At 37.2% G+C, this 21,671-nt stretch overlaps 1 protein-coding gene across 1 annotated transcript in view; it reads right to left on the bottom strand.

Moving 5' to 3' along the window:
- Positions 1-19,495, bottom strand: part of scai (suppressor of cancer cell invasion) — a 30,439-nt gene extending 10,944 nt beyond the window's left edge. Inside the window, exons 1-8 of the mRNA XM_084745344.1 lie at positions 19,200-19,495; positions 14,243-14,367; positions 7,610-7,705; positions 7,200-7,286; positions 6,330-6,428; positions 6,076-6,172; positions 2,761-2,859; positions 2,020-2,172 (exon numbers count right to left, since the gene is read on the bottom strand). Coding sequence (XP_084601470.1) covers positions 2,020-2,172; positions 2,761-2,859; positions 6,076-6,172; positions 6,330-6,428; positions 7,200-7,286; positions 7,610-7,705; positions 14,243-14,349 — 738 coding nt within the window. The 5' untranslated portion in view covers positions 14,350-14,367; positions 19,200-19,495. The remainder of the gene's footprint in view (positions 1-2,019; positions 2,173-2,760; positions 2,860-6,075; positions 6,173-6,329; positions 6,429-7,199; positions 7,287-7,609; positions 7,706-14,242; positions 14,368-19,199) is intronic.
- Positions 19,496-21,671: the final 2,176 nt, after the last annotated feature.

Below are 21,671 nucleotides of genomic sequence, written 5' to 3'. Positions count from 1 at the left end.
TCAAAGCCACAGAGAGCCACTGAAGAGGGGCAAAAGAGCCACATTAGGCTCCAGAGCTGTAGGTTGCTGACCCCTGAACTAGCTGACCTTCCACAGCAGGAGATGAAGAACATGTATTATACAGTTACTAGGGATTAACGTGTACACCATTGTCTATATCTGTTCAGCCAACTTGAAACAGGTAAATGATCTGTACCTGTATCCATACATGGAATGTGTGGGGCTTTAACCAGAGGTGGGCAGGACCTAAATGCAAACCCATTTTATGAGTTGATTGGAAGTTGCTACATTTATTATTTATGAGAAAATATTTATAGATCAGCCTCAGAACTGAGCTTCAGAATCAGTAAAAGAACTACTACAGAACAACTTTTTTTTTTAAATACAGAAGTTGCTATATTTATTGTTTGATCTGGTATGGATAATATATTTAAATTACATGTATAAGTATTGTCAGAGCAAAATGTGTCAATATTTGTATTCATGATGAAGGAAAGTCCTCATTGGTTAGCTACTGCTGCATGTGTTGTGTTCACTGATTCTGTCAAGTTAATTCCAGGGTTTGAGGCTTTTCCAGTACTGTCCAGCTGTGGAAAATAACATTTAATTTCTTCATCATGTTACATCAGATGTTATTGTGCAAGCAAGGCTCAGGCAGAGTCATCTTCATTTTGTGCAAAGAGCAAAAGCAATTAGGCTCTCTGACTAATTTTATTTCTTTATCTAAAAAGCAAACTATTAGGTCAGAGGATGATTTATATATATTATATTATAATGCCATTACAATTTCAAGCACTTTATACAAAATCCAAGAACTTTTCAAAACTTGAAAACAACTCATTAAAATCCAAGCATTTTCAAGGATTTCCAGCACCCATAAGAACCCTGTTGTTCATTCAAGTTCACAGAAAATTTGAAGTAGTTCTCTTACTCTTGTGATCATGATCCGAAGCTCGATTCTCAGGCAAATCTTTTCTAATAAATAATAAATGTAGCAATTTCTGATTAACCCATTCAGGCTTGAACAACTTCCAGCTTAAGCCCTGCCCGCTTCAAGTATGGTCATTGGATCAGATGGTACCTGTACACGTAAAAAGTACATTATCTGTACCAGATACTCATTTCAGCGGAGTATTTGCTACCTTATAGTGTGATGATAAATAAACCAGATCAGAAACACTGAATTCTGTAAAAAAATATATTGTCATATCGATACATATTCAACAACTTGTGGTAATATCAATATAGGCAGATATATATGTGATAGGACAATATAGGGCTGATAATATTGAGCCAATAATATTGGCTAGAGCTGCAATGATTGATTGATTCATTGATTAGCATTATTAAATTAATCGCAAACTATTTTGATAAATCAATTAATTGCGTTGAGTAGCTTTCTTTAGAAAAAAAAAGTCGAAATTCTCTGATTTCAGCTTCTTAAATATGATTTTTTCTGGTTTCTTTAGTCTTCACCGACAGTAAACTGCATAATTTTGGTTTGTGGGCAAAACAAGACATTTAAGGACGTCATATTGGGCTTTGGGAAACATTAACCACAACAACAAAAAATAAAATACAGGACCTGCTCTTTGAGAACAAATCTGTTCATATGAGTAGTTCATGCATGAGACTCTGTGACTATCCTGTGTGAGAACATGGCAGTAAACTACGCATTATAAAATCATGTATCACTGTTATAATGTTCTAGAATGACTGCAATCACTACTGATCATGGTTAGAAACAGGACATTACTTAATATTTTGTGGAACAGTACAAGGCAGGCAACATGAATCTGTTAGGACATGCACATCTATCAAAAATTGGTCATACAGCAGGGAAACTATTATTCAAGAACAATAGAAGATGAAACATCGGAGCTGCAGGTAATTCTGGTAGGTTCTATATTGAAAAGGTATTCTGTTTGAGAGCCAACAACAAGTGTTCATCTACAAGACTGGTCAATATGTGTGTTGATGTGTATGAAGTGTTAGGAATTAGAATTAGTGGGTTAAAACCTGGTTGTTACAGTTGCCGATGATTAGTGCATCTGCAAGGACGAGCTGCCCAACCACCATGCCTTGTTCCAAAGGAGGCACACTCCCCTCCTGCAGCCGATTGCTGGTGACGACGACAGAGTTGTTGTCATTCAGAACCACCACTGGATCTGCCTGTTGTACAAACGCAGAGAAACACCAGTGAGCCGTAGCTGAACCCAGGTACCAGGCAGCGGGTCAGTATGGAAAGAGGAACTGTTGCATCAAGGTTTTAATTTTAGTAACTAATTTTAACTCTTACTTTGTCCTGTTACAGACTACACAACTGTGGGCCTTATTTTTTTTTAAAAAGATAGATAAACACACCAATTTCTGGTTCCTTTATGACAGTAAACTGAATATCTTTGGGTTGTGGACAAAACAAGACACTTACGGATGACAGCCTGGGTTTTGGGGAACACTGATCAACATTCTTCACCATTTTCTGACATTTTATAGACCAAACTATTCATAGATTAACTGAGATTAATCAGCAGTGAAATTAATCGTTAGTTGCAGCCCTATTTCAGTCACCAGTTTCAACCCTCAGTTTGCTCTGTCACAGACTACACAATTGTGGGTCATTTTCTTTTCTTTAGATACATTAAGACATCAGTAAGACTTGGGACAATCCAATCAAAGAAACTGTAACATGCAAGATTGATAATAAAATAGACAACATTGGAATTCATGAGTTCTGTTTCATCCTGGAGGGTTGCTTACTTCTACAAAAGCTGCCACCTCCTGTAGAACCAGGTTCCATTCCAATTGGTCCTCTGTGTTGAATCTCTGTGTGTAATCTTCGATCTCCTCAGATAACTCCTGCAGGTGGAAGACAGACAGACAAACAGACAGACATTAAGTTCCAGATGGGGTCATGCTGATTTACAACCATTTTTTTACAGCACTGAAAAAGTTTGACTTGTGCTAGATTTATAAAATAAGGTCTCATACAAGTTTCATGAGGGAGGCCAAGTTGCCCCAGTACTCTGGACAGGAGAAAGTGGAAGCTGCAGCCAGTGCATTAGTTTCAATGTCTCACTGAGGACTACACCCCCCACGTATTCTCAGAATAACTGCAACAGTCATTTTGTTGAATCCACTTGCCAAAGAGTGGCTCATGCTGGGCTTTAGTGGGTGAGGAGCTTCTGATGTTACATGTCACCTTGGCATGGACATGCAAACCGGAAATGTCATGGTCCACCTTCACAGCAGAAGAACCTCAGTTTCACTGGAAAGAAAATACTCTAATTTTAGACCCCTGTCCAACAAGCATCTTTCTTGGATTTTAAAGGGATAGAAAGCCTGCAATAGAGTGATAAGTGGCAACACATTTCTATCCAGAGAGCTTACAAAGGGGGTAAGCCTGGTGGTAAGAACACTTAAAGGGATAGCTCTGATTATTTACAATATGGGCTATATGTTTATTATATGAGGTACTCATCAATAGTCAGTGTACTACCTAGAGCAGATGGAGGTCAACACGCCCCCAGTTAGGAGAAGCAGCAGGAATACCAAGCACAGCAGCTGGACAGGGTCAGCAGCAAAACATATTTTGTACAATTTAAGCAGACACTATATTTTGAATATTTTCACTGCTATTCTTATATCCTTATATTATATAAGCCAAATGTTGCTCTCTCGCCAAAGCAACCAGAGTCCTTTGGCAAAAACTATATTTTTACATCGCAGAACACAAGAGTTGCTGCACTTCTGCTGCCTCAATCTGTTTGTTTGTGTTATTATGTAACTTTGGTTTTTAAAAGTTTAGCAGAAACTAGGGATGGCTTGATACCACTTATTCATGTCCAATACCGATAACACAACTTGAGTATCTAATCCAATACTGATTTTCTTTCCTCTTTTAAACAACTACGCTGTTAATAATAGCACGACCATGACTCACTTATACAGTACAGCTGCTTCTTCTTTTTTTTTTAGCTTTGTCTCACAGAGAATATTTAGCAGCATTGTTGATTGATCAGCACCATTCAAACATTTAAAATGAAAATAAATTACATCTGTACTACTTGTGGCACCTCTGTCGCTATTGCATGTCGCTCAAAGTTTATTTAAGCATTTACATTTAGTTTGTCCAGTATTGGACCAATACTGATACCGAGTATCGGATCAGCACACAAACTAACAGGTTGAGGCAGTATTAGAGCATTAACTCTTATGTTCTGCAAGGTAAAGTTAGTGTTTTTATTTATGAAGTCCTGTGACTTTGGAGAGAGTTATATTTGGTTTACATGACAGTTCTTTTCTGTCAGAAAAGTCTGTCTGACAGCAAATATTCTAAATATGAACACTTAAACTGATATAGATTTTTAGGTGTCTAAAATACATGTTGCTGCTGACCCTGTCCACAGTAGTACATTTGCTTATCTGATACAGCTGGATGAAAATTAGATAACCATTACAAAAGTACCAACATCTGTGGGTGCAGTACTGTGCTGACCAGGTGACAGAGAGGTCTGTGGACATGATGGTCAAACTAACAAAAAGCTCTAATAAGGAAAAGCAGCTTATTTGGGACATTCAAGTTCTCCCAAGGGCATATTGACGGCATTAAATACACAGTCAATTGTGAAGGAATACTCCACTTACATCATCCTCTTGCTGAAGTATAATTTCAGCATTTTGTACTCCTTGTAACAGGCCTAGTGAACTATACTTAATAAAGCTCAGAATCATATAGAATAAAGCTTTACAGTTCTGTCTTTCAGATCAAAATGCAGCTGTTCTGCAGACTGACTAGTCTTAGTGTCAAGGTGTAGAATATCCAGCCAGAGACAGATGTAGGCATCCTCCTGTGGCCACCTACTACTGGCACACTTTGACCAGGAGATTGTAATGCATCGTGTCAGCAACCGGCCCACCTGTTTTTGTGATGAACATGGAAAAAATGTGTGATAACCCCAAAACAGGACATAGGATTTCTGGGATTTCTGCTGGATTCTGTCTTCTTCTTGGCCCAGCTGTGTGCTGGGAGAGTGGATCCACTGCAGCACAGTTTGAAGGCTGTTTGAGTTGATCTCTATCATTTTGTGGCCTCTCTCGGACTGGACCCTGTGCACCACAGCCACAGCTTGATGACAGTCTCTGTGACCATCTGAGAAATGAGCATATTTCCTGACAGAAGGCATGGAACTGTGAACTGGAGCAACTGTGTCAAATATGCTCATTTTAACTCCCTAATTAATAGCTTCTTCTCCTTCATGAAGAAGAAGACACTTTATTAATCCCCGAGGGGAAATTACATTCTTTTCACTCTGTTGTAATTTTGTTCATACATATAAAGGCCTGAAATACACACACAGGACCTATAGACATGCATCTGAGAGAGGTGTCAGAGCAAGAGGGCTGCACACATACATATAGTCAGTCCTGCACAGTTAGAGGTTCAGTGCCTTGCTCAAAGGCACATCGGCGGTGCCCAGGAAGTGAACAGGCACCTCTCCGGCTACCAGTCCACACTCCATACTTTGGTCTGTGTGGGCCTTGAAGTGGTGACTCTTCGGTTCATTCTACTCTGTCACTTGACTCACATACTGTGAGGAAGGACTATGTGAACAGAGCGGCCTTTATCAGGGTCAAGGGTGGCTATGCTCTGTGTTCGGTTACACCTGCAAGCTGGCAAACTGATACTGTGGAACAATGCACATGTCATCCATCTGAGAGTGACACTAGGTCCTGGTATTGAGATTTTAGAGGTGGATTTGCTGTTCAAGGCAATCGGATTCAAAGCGCAAAGTAGACTTGTTTGGATGTCCATACTGGCAAGTTTTTTTCTCAGAAACAAAAAGATACACCACTGGTAATGAATACAAGATGCAGTGCATCACAGTGTGTTAGGGGTGTGACAGTACATGTATTCATCCCGGGCCAGTAAAGGATGTTCAGTTCAGTGTGTGACTTTCTTCAGTTACTGTTGATTTAGCCTAATACACTTTAAGGAGATCTACATCTTAGCACATGTGAAACACATTTTTGCTTTAAATTTGCTTTAGTTAAAAAAAAAAAGTACTTCCATACCTTCACCAAAACTTTGACTAGGTCCATCTTGTTCAGCAGTAAACAGACGACTATGTAGCGAGCATAATATCGAAGCTTCTTCACTACTAATTCTGGCCTGATAAAAGACAAGAGAAGAATGAGAAAAATATTCTCTGTAGAGTCAGACAAGCAGCAGGAAACAAAAGAACTACATGTCCAAGCAATTTATTATACATAGCAAACTCTGTTAGTAACTCTCAATAGTTTAAGTGTTGAAATGTTTTGGAACTCACCTGTCCTCTTTGTTGACCTGAAAGTAGTAGGAGCGCTGACGGATGGCTGAGTAGAATGAAAAGGCCTCATTCAGGTAACTGGTTTCTGAGGTACGAAGGCTGTCGAACAAGATTAGACAGTAGGTGTGTTACTATTTCTGGAGTGGACGACAGGTCAGCACATTCATAATACTCCCAAACCTTTGATTCTGTTATTTCAAATCTATACATTTTAATCTGGATAAAACACAGGATAAATGTACAAACAAACTTGAAGTTGACTGTTCATTTAATCTTTTCTGTTTCATGTTTATGACTCTTGAATTTTGTAGTACTTGTTTTTACCAGCTGTGGCAGTGTATGGCTGGTATTGTTTTGAGTTTGTGTGTGTGTCATCATGGCAAAATGTGGTCCTGGAGACACCTACCCCCAGCAGAAACTACCACAGATGTGATTGTGAGATGTTTATATGTCCATCTGTCTGTCTGTCTCTGGACAGATTTTAGCTGGCATATCCTTTTATTTTATCCACAGATTATTATTAACTTATTTATCTGCTTATTTACTCATTGATTTTAATTTATTTTCTACGTTTTTATCCTGCCTCTGGTGTTTCCTCACTCATGATAGTGTTTCCTCAGTTCCCGGTTTTAATCAGTGTCATTCTTATTTTAATAGATGGTTTCTTTTTCCTTTTGCCAACTATGTTTATTGTTATGCGCCAAAATCCAGGGGAAAATTTCTTGTATGTGGAAACCTATTTGGTAATAAACCTGATTCTGATTCACTGAAATTTAATCAGATTGAACTCTGAGCAAAGCAAAAGAGGTAAACAGGCATCAGTGAGGCAGTGAAAGCGCTTGGTGATGGTCATGACACAATTTGACTTACTAGTAGTGGTAGTAAAGCTGTCCAATTTTGGATGCAACTTCCCCAATCTGCCATCTCTTCAAGCCATACCGACTGTCCAGAACCTGCCTGTCAGTAAATGAAGGACAATGAAATGATTCAACCAGTGTGACAGAACATCTGAAAAATGACAGAGAAACTTATACAGTGTCACAATTTTGCAGCATTTAGATACATCTATATCATATTTGATGAAAGTTAAACAATGTTGTATTTTTTTGAAAACCCATGCAGAGTTCACATCCAAACTTAATACTTTTCTTCATTGCAGGTGCTGAAAGACTGCTGAATCATAAGACCTCCCTCCATTTGACTTCTACCCTGAACCACATGCTTGAAACACTCTCCATCCATCTATTCTAACTTGTGAACTAATAAGAGGTGGAAATAACCTGTGTTGCTGCTGGAACTTCCACAGCTTAGTGTAGACATCAAAGGTCCGTCCAAAGTAGGACTGCCACTGCTTGTGTCCATACTGAGGAAGGTCTCTGTAGCAAAGAGCACAATAAAGGTCAGAAAACAGTCACATACAAAACATCTTATAACACTCTCATCTCTACAAACAATCAGAAATACAATTTTTAACAGTCATGACATTTTAGTTCCTCGGGGTCTGGAGGGTTTACTATTTTTCTGACTCATGTACACATGATCACAGTGACTGGCTGTCATTTTGGATGTGCTGACATTTTAAACTGTCAAGTTAAGCTACGGCTGCACAGATTAGTCGATAATAACTGCCAACTATTTTGATCATCAAATTTTCAGTCATTTTTCAGACAAAAATGTCAAATATTTGTTGGTTCCAGCTTCTTAAATGTGAGGATTTTCCTGTTTTTGTTTGTCATTTGTGACATAAATAAAGAATCTTTGGGTTTTGGACTATTGGTGGGACAAAAGAAGCCGTTTGAAGATGTCTCTGTGGTCTTTCATATATTTTATAAACACACACACACACACACACACACACACACACACACACACACACACACACACACACACATATATACATATACATACATACATATAACTCATAAAAGAATAAATTTCACCACAGCATTGGAATTAGAGTGTTGGTATTAATAACTTTTAAAGTTTTTTTTGGTAGGACATGATTTGTCCCAATTCTCAATAATAGGTAACATATACAAATACATGAACAGAATAACTGTTTCTGGTGAAGCCAAAGACAATACTCCACATAGTCTGTAATAAAGTTTAACAAAACCATATTTACTTCTGCTCTCATCTCCATGCAGAAAAGGTACAAAACTAAAAGTCACATAAAACCTTGTCTTGCCTTGACTTTAGTCTTGGTGACTTTCATGCCCAAAAGCAACTTCTGCTCTGCATTTCTACAAAAGTCAGGCTCTTGTTGTGGTGTTTGTCAGAGCTCTTGACACTAAAGCTACAGCAAATGCTTTCATAGTCCATTTCTTCTGGACTAAAATATTTTAGGTTGTGTTTCAAGGTGCAGAATATCCAGCCAGAGGCAGATGTAGGCATTCCCCTGTGCCCAGCTAATAGGTTTTTGTCCCAATTATCCAGAATGGGTGACATATATGAATATCATAATAAGCAAATGATAAAGAAAGATGAGAAAGAAAAAAAACCTTTACTGTTCTACTTTCAATGGATCATCTGTCTTCCAGTGTTTTGTACCAGTTCTCTCTTTTTTCATCTTTAATACATTCTTAAGTCCCTCTTGTCCTGTGTTCTATTTCCTTATCATCACTGGACTTTAAAAGACAACCTATGACAACCTTGTCTAACTGAATAATCTGTTGATGAAAAGCTGGTTTTCATATTGCATGTATTTCTGTCACATTTTATGATGACTACGGGAGAGGGTGCAATGGCCAGCATTTTACATTTAAGGTTGACGATGGAGTTTTTAGCTGCTGTCAAACCTGGGTTCAAATCTCAGCCGAGTCATAAGTGATTACTGTAGTTAATTCTGAATGATCAAAATGAAATAAAAACATGACTAATTTAGGCATTTTACATGGGTCTGTATTTGTGAGCCCTTTCATATGGATGTTTTGAGCTCATGATTGAGTCATTCTGGCAGTGATTCAACACAGCATCAGTTGTGACTAATATACCGCTCAGTGTGTCACTCTCAGCTCAGATCATAACAAACACAATGTACCACATCAAGGTGACAGGCTAAAAAACAGGGGGGCCTTTCATTTCCCTAATCTTTCTTATCAATAAATGGCTTTATGAATCCATGTATCAGAGCAGCTCAAGAGCCTGGCCTTTTCCTTCGTCTCTGTCAGTGTTGTCCTGCTTGGCTCACCACCAGATGACAGGTTCACCGGCTCCCGCTACTCCAGATGGCCAATCTGTCTGTTTGCACTCTACAGTCTTTCTGAGCTTATTGTGATATCTGCTTTAACAATATCATAACAAAAAACATTCAAAATGCTGAATAAGTTAAAATATCAGTTAACAGTTTGGCAAGAGCCTCCAGGTAATCTCACTGCACGACAACACTGATACAGTTTCAAGCTGGAAGCAAACCTGTTATTTATTCTCCAGGCACCATGTGAGCTAAAACCAGTCCCTACTGTGCAGAGATGGGCATTTTTAGCTTCACTCTCTAAATTTCAGACAACACTTGTTTTCTGGACTGGAGTTTCAGCAGCAATTGAGCAATCTGATGAATCTCAGTCTTTCAACTGAAGAAAACAGTGATACTAAAATTTGAGCTTTGCTAAAGCTACAAAAGAACACCAAAACACTCTTTACTCCAATCTCTAGTCACACCCTCACAGCTTAATGCTTTCTCAGCAGGTAAGGTGGCACTTCATAACACTGACACAATTGAGCCTAGAGTACATCACATCAATGTGCAAATATATGGCAGATTAACTGGAAATTCAAAAGTTTCTCAAATTCAATATTCAAGGGATGACAGCCTTAAATAATTTGAACAGTTAAGAGAGGAATCCATGCTTCCTAACAGACTCCTTCAGATATTTACAATTAATTTATAAGAGTGGAATAATGTTTTGGAGCCCACTCCAAAATTACAATCAGAAAACTGGGGTAAGAAAGTTATATGTCAGGAAGTGGGAAACTGAAATTAATTCAAACAAACCACATGACAAATAGGGAGAAACAAGCACATCTTGTAACCAACTCAAATTTGTTTTGGGAATTCAAGTGGAATGTAATAATGAGATTTTTTTTCAGACACCAGAAATAATGGCTAAAATGGGCCCAACACACTCAAATAAATGATTGAGAATTTGCAGGACACAAATTGGCAACCATGCCCACATATTCTGGACGTGCAACAAATTCAGAAACTTTTGGGAATGTACTTCATCAAGTATATAGTATTTAATTTAAAATCTAACAAAAAGTCCAAAGGTGGCACTAATGGGTCTAACACTGGTGGGCACTGATGGAAAAGCTAAAAAAAAAAAAAAAACAGCTTTAGCACATATTGATAACAGCAGCAATTAAATGCATCACAATTATGTTGTTAAAACCTGACCCCCAACACCAGGAAAATTACCAGATGGAACAAAACATAGTCCTTGAGACTCCAAAAATAAAACTTTATTAAAAGATGGAGCCCTGTCATCGCCATACTAATGCAGTGAAGTCATCTCAATACTCCAAAATATTTTGAATTATACCGTTGTCTTTGTTTTCCCAAATTAACTCAGCTATTTGTGTATATACATATGCTCATGCTACTACACACACACAAACACACACACACACACACACACACACTCCCCTTCCTAACTCAAATCTTCCTTTTTTTCTTTTTCCTCTTATTATTGGATTTTAATTAATCATCTTCTTCTAATGTGTACCTTTGTTTTATTCTAAATATTAATACTTTAAGCTGGAGTAAAGCTTTGTTTTTGCTTTATTTTAATTTCATTTTGTTTAATCATCTCCTAACCATATATATACACAGCTGTAAAAAATAGAAAAACAGCAGGAAAAAATGTGAATATGGTTGTGTAACGGGATTCACCCAAAAATGAAAATTCAGTTGTTATCTACTCACCCTCATACCAATTTAAGGTTGGGTTTAGTTTTTAGTCCACAAAACACTGCTGAAATTTCACAGGAAAACAGTGCTGCAGAATCTCCCAAACAATGGAAGTGAATGGTGACCAGTTTTCAAACCTCATCTGCTCATCTAGGATAATTCAAGTCTTCTAAAGTCCCGACATGTTTTTAGCCTGAGACTTCACTATAGATCCTTAGCTTGGAGCCACGTTCATGTGCACATGCACACTGTCTGAACGGGGTGTGTGTGGTGTGACAGTGTGTAAATGGGATGTGGGACTTGGATTATGCAAGACGAGCAGTATGGAGGCATTTTCCTTTTTTTTCCAGTTCCAAAACTGTTTTCCTGTGAAACTCCAGCAGTGTTTTAAATAATAATAATAACAATAATTAAATAATAATAAACCCAACCTTCATTCAGCATGAGGGTGAGTAGCTAGATAATGACTGAATTTTCATTTTTTGGTGGACTATCAGGTGTGAACTCATTGGGCCCTATCTTACGCTGATCTAAAGCGCAAGTAGAAAGTGCGGGGCGCAATGGAATTCATTTATTCACGGCAGGACATCTCCAGAGCAGCTTCATGTGTAAATAGTTTACTTTACATTAACGCCTGCAAAACAAATACAATAAACAAACTGCAAATGTCATGCAAATATGTAACTGGTTATGTTTTAGCCTGAAGATTTTCTGAAGTTAGAAGTGCACAAAATACACCGATATATCCAACCAGCTCTGACAGAAGCACACATACCTTTTTCTCTCCGGGTCAGGGCAGACTCATGTGATCAAATTACAGTGTATATTTTGTATGTTATAAATCATAATTGTTTAACCGTTGTTTTTCTGGATCACAATAAACACACAGACACAAACACTACAGCTGCTCCAGCCGTCATACTGACTCATCTGATAAAGACGATCTGACAGCTGTGAACCCATCCCGTGCTCACTTTGCAGGTCTGTTTAGATTTATTAGGCTTTATAATTATAAAATAATTTCTTTTTCCTTATTAATGAGTTTAAAGACACATGCACGCACGACTGTTTAACATTAATGAAAGGTGTTCTGTGATTGTGGAGCCGTGTGTGCGCCTCAGCCAAGTGCGAGACACGCGAACGCTTTTAACTTCAATATTTACACTTAGAAAATATGTTCAAATAACACTTAACTAATCCACACTCCCATGTGAAGAATGACCATAAATGAAGGTGTTTGTGATTGTGAAGACGTGTGTGTGTTTTGGACAAACCCACCGGGTGCTATCTTGTGCTGAAAGACGACAGACTTTGCGCTTCGACCAGGTTTTTGCTGGTCTAAAGCGCAAGTGGTTTTTACTCCAATGTGCCAAGCACAAGATAGCAAATGCGCCCGGCCACGCCTTCGTTTTGCCTTCATGCTTAGACCTCCCGCCCACAGCCGCAAACACCAGGCGCAAGTGAATTTGCTATCTTGCAGACATAGCAAAAATGGCACTTGCACTGGTGTAGGATATCAAAACCACTTGCACCAATGGTGCAACGGCTTTGTGCCGGGTGTAAAATAGGGCCCGTAGTGTTTAAAAGTTCCCACAACATGATAATACAGGTTTGTCTGTTTGCTAATAATATATTTGGTCAGCCCACCCAGAGAAATCTACTGTCCAAGAATACATTTATGACTGGTTATAGTGCTCAAGCATTTCATTACATAGACATGTAAATAATATACCTCTTGCGCAGCACATAGAGCTAGACTCAAAAAATGTCCAGGCTAATAAGTGACAAGAAATTGCTGTACAGAAATGTTAAACTGAGTTTGAGGTTGTTTAGAAACAGGAGTCAAGTTTCTATCCAAAGTTGGCCCTAATTTTGGCTGAATTTCCAGATAATTGGCATAAGATGGTCTAGATTTTGATTTATTCACTAAATTACTTTTCACACCACATATTCTTAGCCGTGGGCTATGAGTTAGCCCTGGGATAACTTAGCCCCTTTTCACACACAGATTGTTAAGCCAGAGTCACGTTAAGCCCAGTGCTATATAATTCACACTGCCCTTCTTCTAGCTCTAGATAAAAGCCTGTGTACACCCACACAGGTGATTTCTGTTAACCTGGCTGACTATTTTGTTCTTCAAATCTTTTAGCCCTTTTAGCCCCCTTGCACACTGGCTGTTTTTGGGTTTAGTCAATTTTCAAGGGATAACCCTGCAAACTTTAATGCTAACCCTGGTCTAGAGCAGGGCCAGCTAGCTCTAGGCTAAAATTGGGGTAAGCCCACCTTGGAACATGCCAGGATTGTGCCAATGTGAAAGCTCTTTTAGCCTAGGCTAACAGCTCCCTTAGCTTGGGGCCAACTGTTCTCTCAACCTGGGGCTAAATGCAGTATGAAAATCCCTTACGTCTGCCTGCACTTTATTGTATGTTGATGTCATCCAATAAACCTCAGATTTTTGGTGTCTCCACTCAGGTTTTTTTGTGCATATTGACTATGTACAGTAAAACAGGCAGATGCAAAAGCACTGAGGGTCATTACATATTTCGTCCACCAGAGATCACCACCAAGTTAACTTTTACACTGTAAAATGTCAAGCTCAGTATGTATTTTAGTCATAATTCTTTATAAAACAAATCTAAGCCCATTGTCCTGCGCTAACCATCTCTAATGGGTGAGCCTTAACCGCTAGACTGTGCCAGGACTCAAACCTACATGAAAGTCGGATACTCGACACACCCAACCACCCAACCACCACCCCACCTGCACACTCTTACATAAAGGGCACATTATTTCCTGTATTGGCACTGAACGTTGGCACTGGATGTACATCACGCACTGCACAATGGTCCAACCTGAACACATTTCCTGGGGATAATGGACTGGAATCTTTACATATCACTCCTGTGCACTGCGTGTATTCCTCACAACAAGCCAGTGGAAGTGAACGCTTGATTACAAAATACAGTCCAGGAGACAGAAGATGACAGAGGAAGAACAAACTGACCTCAGCCCATTGAAGAGTTGTTTGGACTTGTCCAGGAGATAGCAGAAATCTGTGACAGTCTTCCTTTCACCTAACGGAATATCATCCTCAGTCTCAGCTCCAGTCATGACACTGACTTTTCACACCTGAGCACAAACAAAAACAGATTGTGTGTACAGACTGTGGAGACATGCTGCATTCAAAGAACATATTGGTACTTATTTTAAAATCACAAACATTAGATCCAGTGGCAGCCAGCCCAGAGTTATCACAATATTTTTGACAAAATACCTCAATGTTAGAGCTAGGCAGTTACTAGGGGTGTAACAAGACATCAATACCTCAATTAAATTAAAAAAAGATCAACTATGATACAGAGCTGCAACAATTAATCAAATAACTGATTATTAATCAATTATTATATTAATCAGCAACTATTTTGATAATTAATCAATCGGTTTGAATATTTTTTTTAAAGAAAGAAGGTCAAAATTCATTGATTCAAGCTTCTTAAATGTGAATATTTTCTGGTTTCTTGACTCCTATCTGACAGTAAACTGAATTTCTTTGAGTTGTGGATAAAACAAGACATTTGAGGATTTCATGTTGGGCTTTGGGAAACACTGATTGACATTTCTCACCATTTTCTGATGTTTTATTGACCAGGAACTAATCAATAAATCAATTAATCAAGAACATAACTGACAGATTAATCAACAATGTAAATAATTGTTAGTTGCAGCCCTAATATGATGAATGCAAAGTGAAAATACTGATTTATATCGTCATCTTGAAGATACACCTTTGTTTTGTGTCACAAATGTCTGGAAGAGTTCAGTCATAAAATTGTTGAATCATAATTTAGTTGCTTTTTGTGTGTTGATAAAAATGTAACTGTGATTTCCAGCTCCTAGTGGTTACACAATTTTTATTTTCAATTATGTTTATGAAAATGACATATTTGAAATAAAACAATTTTCTGCAGAGACATCCTGGCTTGCTACAGATCCCTGCAAAAATCCTTCAATCCAATCATTTTAATGTTTTTAAATGAAAGTGAGAATAATGATATAAAAATTATCAAATCAGGTGTGCAGCCTTTTGCAGTTACACCCCAAAGCTCTGGGACACACTATCTATAGATATAAGGGAAGCCAGTTCACTAAATATTTTTAAAAGAAGCTAAAAATATATCTCTTCACTTTAGCCTTTAACTAGCTTTACTTTCCTGATAGAGACCTTGCTTCACACTTATTCACTGCTGCACCACTTTTATAATGTAGTATCTTCTTTGATATTATGCCTTAAAGTCTTTTTTTATCTGAAGCACTTCATGCATATCATTTCTTTGTTGTTAAGCATTTTGAAATGTATTTCTAGTATGAAAGGTGCTATAAAAATAGTGTTTATTATGATGATCATTATTCCCTCTAATATCACATATCATCACAATTGCAATATCAGTCAAAATAATCACAATTATATACTTTTTCATAATCTTTCAGTCCTATGACTGTGTGTGTATAATGTGGCCAGAGCTGACAGAGTGTTATACATTATACACATTATAACAATATCCAAAATCTAAGACATATGTAGTCTCATTTCAGAATATCAATATAATATGGATATTAGGGCTCAAATTTGCCAAAAAAGTCATATTGTGATTATTTTGACTGAAATTGCAATTGCAATATGAGATATGATTATGGAAAATGATCAGTTTTGCATTACAATTTGCTTATTAACTGAAGAAAAACTATAAAATCAAGATGGTGTGATATTTACTGAGGTCTGAACCAAACAAACGTTTTCTTTCATCTGAAGAACAAGATTTTTAGTCCAGATCATCTCTGCAGCTCTACAGCACCTCATTATAAAGACGTTTTCTCACACATTTTTCCTTTTTGAAAAAATTGTTTTTTAGTTCTGGTTCTTAGTTTGGATATTGCACTTGGCCATACTGCAATTTTACTGCAATTTGCGATTAACTGTGCAGCCCTGCTGGATATATTCCTCAGCCCTAGTTGTAAATACATCAAGCTAACAAAAAATACATTTCAACAAGAACCTACTGATCTCTAACACGATGATATCCACTGAACAGACATTGCTAGTTGCAGATATGTGAGTGTCTTACAGTTGGCCTAGTTAAATATGAATAGAAATAAGAAACTATGGAGGAAACGTGTCACATGGTCACCTTTTTTAGGTTGACCTGGGCTGTCCCAGATTTCATTCTCACAGTAGCTGCAACCAAGATGGATGTGCAATCAGGTCAAGCAGCAGCACACAGTCTGGTCACAATGTTCAGCTAATGCTGAGCCTTATTACGATCATACAGTCAATGTAAAGTTTGTTCTGACGTGGAAACAACTGTCTAGAGCTTCATAAACCACTGGCCCTCAGAGAAGGACTGTCTGTGTATGATGAAGGGTAGCTGTCAGTGTTGCCAGAGCAAGTCTGCAGGATAACCTTCACTGCTGTACATCATGTATACCATCTCTAAACAATGCACAGCACTCCGAACCTGCAGCTTACATATCGTGTTTTCATTAAGAACAACTATCTGTTATTTTGCTTGAAATATCATGCAGAGATTTCTTGAAAATAATAACTTCCTCAACTAAAAATAATGACTTACTATCTCTAAATAATGAGTTTATATTAGAGCCCTGATATATCTAGGGCTGCAAATAATGATTACTTTTTTTATGGATTAATCTGTTGATTATTTTCTTGATTAGTCGATCAGTTGTTTTGTCCATAAAATGGCTGAAAATGGTGAAAAAAAGTGTTTCTCAAAGCCCAAACTAATATCCTCAAATGTCTTGTTTTTATCCACAACACAGAAATACTCAGTTTTTCTATCATTAAGGGTGAAAAAAAATCTGAAAATCAGAGAATTTCAACATTTTTTTCATTAAATAGTGATTCAAAATGATTAATTGATTATCAAAATAGTTGGTGATTAACATAAAAGTCAATTAATAATCAATTACTTGATTAATCGTTTCAGCTTAAAACTTTCTTTTTTTAACAGAACATTAAGGAGATTGCTTTTATTTGTAAGTTATATATTCAGCACTTTGTGTATATTTGATCCCATTTCTTAGTTCAGGTATAATGTATAAATATATTTTTTATCTGATTGTGATTCTTATTTATTCATAATAAATAATTAAAAATACCAGTGAAATTTTAATGTTTCAGTGTCCTTGTATAATTTTGGACAAAAAATGTAAAACATCCTGCCTCCATACATATCTTTGTGTTATCCACTTTTGAGGTATCATCGCAAAAAATGTGTTATATATACACAGATAAAAGACAGAAGAAGATGTATGGCAAACAAAGTTTAACAGTCTGCACACAGACAGCTTTAGTTTTAGTTTGTAACAATTCACTACAGTGCAAACATCGAAGAGGGGGAGGAGTTGGAAAAAAGGCTGGTGCAACTACTAGCTGTAGAAAATATTGAAAATATTAAGTATCACAATATTATATATGTATATATATATATATACATATATTTTATTTTTTATAAAAACCTCAACCACTAGATAGCAGTGCTGTTATGTACCTTCCATGTTCTGATTACATTAAAAAAGTTTACTTTTTTAAATCAAATGTTATATGTATGGTGGTGTGCTCTTAATACAGTGAAAGTTTTCCAAAAGTTAGATTTAAAAAAGTGCCATATATCATTTTGCTTAAAGTATCGCAATATATCACAATATATTGAATCATAACCACTATATTGTGATACATACTGAATTTCCAGATTCTCGCCAATATGCAGCCATAGTGCAACTTCCATCATACAGATATGGTTCAGATTTAAAAGGTCAGACAACAAGCAGAAAATAATAATCTACATATCACGTCAGACAAAAGTGGTTAGAAGAGCTGGTAATACTGAAAATACTTGAGAAACGCTTTTGTAATAAAATACTACTACACTATGTGGAAAAATGTCTTAATAATGCAGTTAAGAGTACAGCTATACAGCTGTAAGAATAACAGTTGCCATACCAGTGTTTTAACCCTGCAGAAGAATTAAGATTGAAATTTAAAGAAAAACAAATATACCATGATAAATATTGTTACTACCAGTGCTTTAAATTATACTGTGATACAATTTGTAGGCTATACTGTCCAGCCTTTTTTATAGTGTATATAAAGAATATCTGCCAATATATTTATATCATATCCAGTATCAGTTGGGCCCCAGTTTGTATGTCAAAATATTGAGTCAGTGCCTCAGAATAATGAAAAACTTCTATATATAATAATATAATATATAATACTATAATATTGAGCTAGTCTGTCAAAATCATTACTTGATATCTAATAATATTTATTATTATTTTGAGAAAGTGTCTGATTGTAATGATTTACAATATCTTTTTCATTTCATCACAATGACTGAGATGGACTTCTATGGGATTGGATCTTTGTCTCATTCAGTTTCAGAGACAGCCGGTCTTTTTAACGTGTAAATGACAGGACGCTCGCGGGCGCAGTGATTGGAGAATAAACCGATAATGAGCCCCGCGCGACAAGACCAAAGAAATACATGAAAGAGATGCGAGTGAAGAAAAGTCACTACACATGTGCAGAAAACATCAGCAGGGATGAGTCACAGCAAGCTGTACTGTCTCTCATTTATAAGCTATATTCAATAATTATTTAACTGAGCTGCAGTGTAATGCTGACAATAGTGAACTCGGTTAACATTCATTTACCTAACCAGCTACAAACGAAGTCACGGGCCGTGAGATATAAGGCAGCTACAGCTCTGCATGTAACGTTCTGAGCTCTCTATTACCGCCAACACAGACAAATTTCAGTCAGGACACCACAACTAAACGAACACGTCTGGACGACAGAGACAAGCAGAGGTAGCTAATATGTATCAATGAATAAAGACAAGCAGTCTGCGGAGGCTGCTTGTGTAATTCACATTGCTTCTTACCTCTTCAGCCGGTTAGCTAACGTTAATGAACAGGAGGACCACAGTGATGCTTCTCACAAATCAGTGCAGAAGACACGACGGGCTGTGTCGGTGAAGCGCGACTGTCCTGGCATCTCACCGTGCAGAACTGACACCGGAGCGGTCTAACGAGCCGTAAGTGTCCCCACAGAACCGCAGCGAGGATGGGACTGCGAACTGCCGAAGCCGAAATGCTCCTCTGTGTGAAAGGCTGTTGTCCTGTGACAGGCAGGGAGGCAGGAGGAGACAGCAGGGTGACGGTGAGGACAGCCGTTGGCTCCGCTCCACTACAACTGGCTAGCTACTTCCGGGTCAGCGCTGTCAAAATAAAAGCGTACCTACTGACAGGACGCCAGACCGACGGCTCAGCCCTGTTACAATGTGTGAACTGAAAATTTAATTTTTATTTCAACAGCTAAGCTTTAATTGCCGAACAATAATCCAGCATGAATATTTACATGAATCAAAAGTAAAATGGGATTCCTGCACGTGAGCAATTCAATTCATAAATCTTGAGACTCATTCATAAATTTTATGTATGACATTTTCTCCCTTTTTGTAAACTTCTGAGTTATTTTAATCCCCACTGTGTTGCGAGGGATTGTAATTTCTCAGAAGTTTATCTCATTTCAACCAAAATTCTACCCTGCATTATTAAATGGGGGAGACCAGGGGCAATTGTGACTCACTCAATTGAGTGTTGAAACTTATTCTGCACATTCTCAGTAGGATTCTTTCTCTGCCTGTAGAAAAAGAGCAGAATCATTTAACCTTAGCAGAAGTTTTTGACATAAAATAATATTCTGTGATAGTTTTTAATGTACAGAATTTTTCTTCTGCTGACTTAAGTTTAGATGACTAAGAATTTAAACTTTCCTCAATTTATTCTCACAGTTATTGGTTAAAAATGATTAAAAAAAACAAAACAAAATATGCTAATATAGGTGTTGCAGCCGTCTTTATGTCATTGTTTCATAGTGTTAAACAATGCCCCCACCAAGAGGTTAATTGGAACTCTGACTTTTTGCAATCAATTATAGTCTTGTCCTTATTAGTAAAAAAATATATCAATTGTATTATTAATAAATGCACACACATATGTTTCTTATATCAAAAAATACTAGTGTATTTTTGTACAAAAAAATGTACAAAATGTAGCAATTGTAGCCTGAGTTTTAAGAATTCTATATGTCCAACCATTGTCAGTTTGTCACTGAATGAATGCACAACATCCAGAAAAGCAGCCGCCTTTTCTGGACACAAGTTCTTCTGAGATGGATTGACGGAAAGTCAAATTGTTTTGTCCTCCAGGCTAAAGAGGAAAAAGACCATCCAGACTGTTACCCGCACAAAGTTCAAAAGACAGCAATTGAATATAGGTTAAAAAGGATTTGCAAATCATTGTATTCTGATTTTATTTCTGTTTTACAGAGCATCCTAACTTTTTTGAGATTGAGGTTTGTGCATACACTAGACAGTTTGATTTTCTTTGGGCCTTTAACAGTTACTTAAACAAAACCATCTGAGAGGTTTAGAGAAATGTCTCTTGGGTGGTCATCTGACACATGACAAGGGGCGCAGAGTAGACAGACTTTTGCTTCTGGTTCAATCTTTAGCAATTCCTTGGATGTTATAAACTGTTTGTAAGGTTTCTTTAAAGTACAATCTTAAATCTGATTTTAAAAATGTTAGAGGGATAGTTCAGCCCCAAATCAAAAGTACATATTTGTTGCGAGCAGTTTCATGTAGGAACTATTTTCTTTCTATTAAACAGAAAGTAGGTGCAGCAGATTCTACTGCAGAAACAAAGTAGTTTTCTACATGAAACTGCTCACAAGGCCTGTGAATTATCTTGAGTAACCAGGTCATGATTTTTGGAGAGGGACATGGGTTTAGAATCTGTCCCTTTAAGTTGTTAAATAAATGCAGTGGAGTAAAAAGTACTGAAAAATAGTCAAGTAGAAGTGTAAAGTAGTAAAAAGTACCCCAAAACTACACTTAAGTATAGTACTTGAGTAAACATCAAGCTCATGCTTGATATATGTTTTAAATCCTGGTTTAAAAAATAGATACAACAGGAATACTGGCACCTTAACCTCAACATTTTATCTTATATGAAATTAAATTTGAATATATTTTATTGTGTGATATAAAGTAAAACCCATACGCTATGCAGATGCTTGAAACCCAGTAACTGTTAAACAATCCAGCCTCTTTCCTCATGATGACAGTTGCCAGGTTATCCTTAATTCCCCTTTTTAAAATCACCTTAAGCATTCTTCCACAGCAGCTTGTTTTCATTTGGTCTGGTTAAAAACACAAACCCTGCAGGCTGGATAGACAGGACCTCCATGATCATTCCTACAATGGATTCTGTTCATTGCAGCCATCAGATCATATTGTTTTTGTTGACATTTTGTAAAGGTGGGACCTACATTATAACAAACAGTTTAC

This window comes from Lutjanus erythropterus, chromosome 20 (assembly GCF_056507025.1).
Source record: "Lutjanus erythropterus isolate fLutEry1 chromosome 20, fLutEry1.hap2, whole genome shotgun sequence".
NCBI lineage: Eukaryota > Metazoa > Chordata > Actinopteri > Lutjaniformes > Lutjanidae > Lutjanus > Lutjanus erythropterus.
The sequence above is the reverse complement of the archived record's forward strand: the minus strand, read 5'-3'. Positions and strand labels throughout refer to the sequence as shown.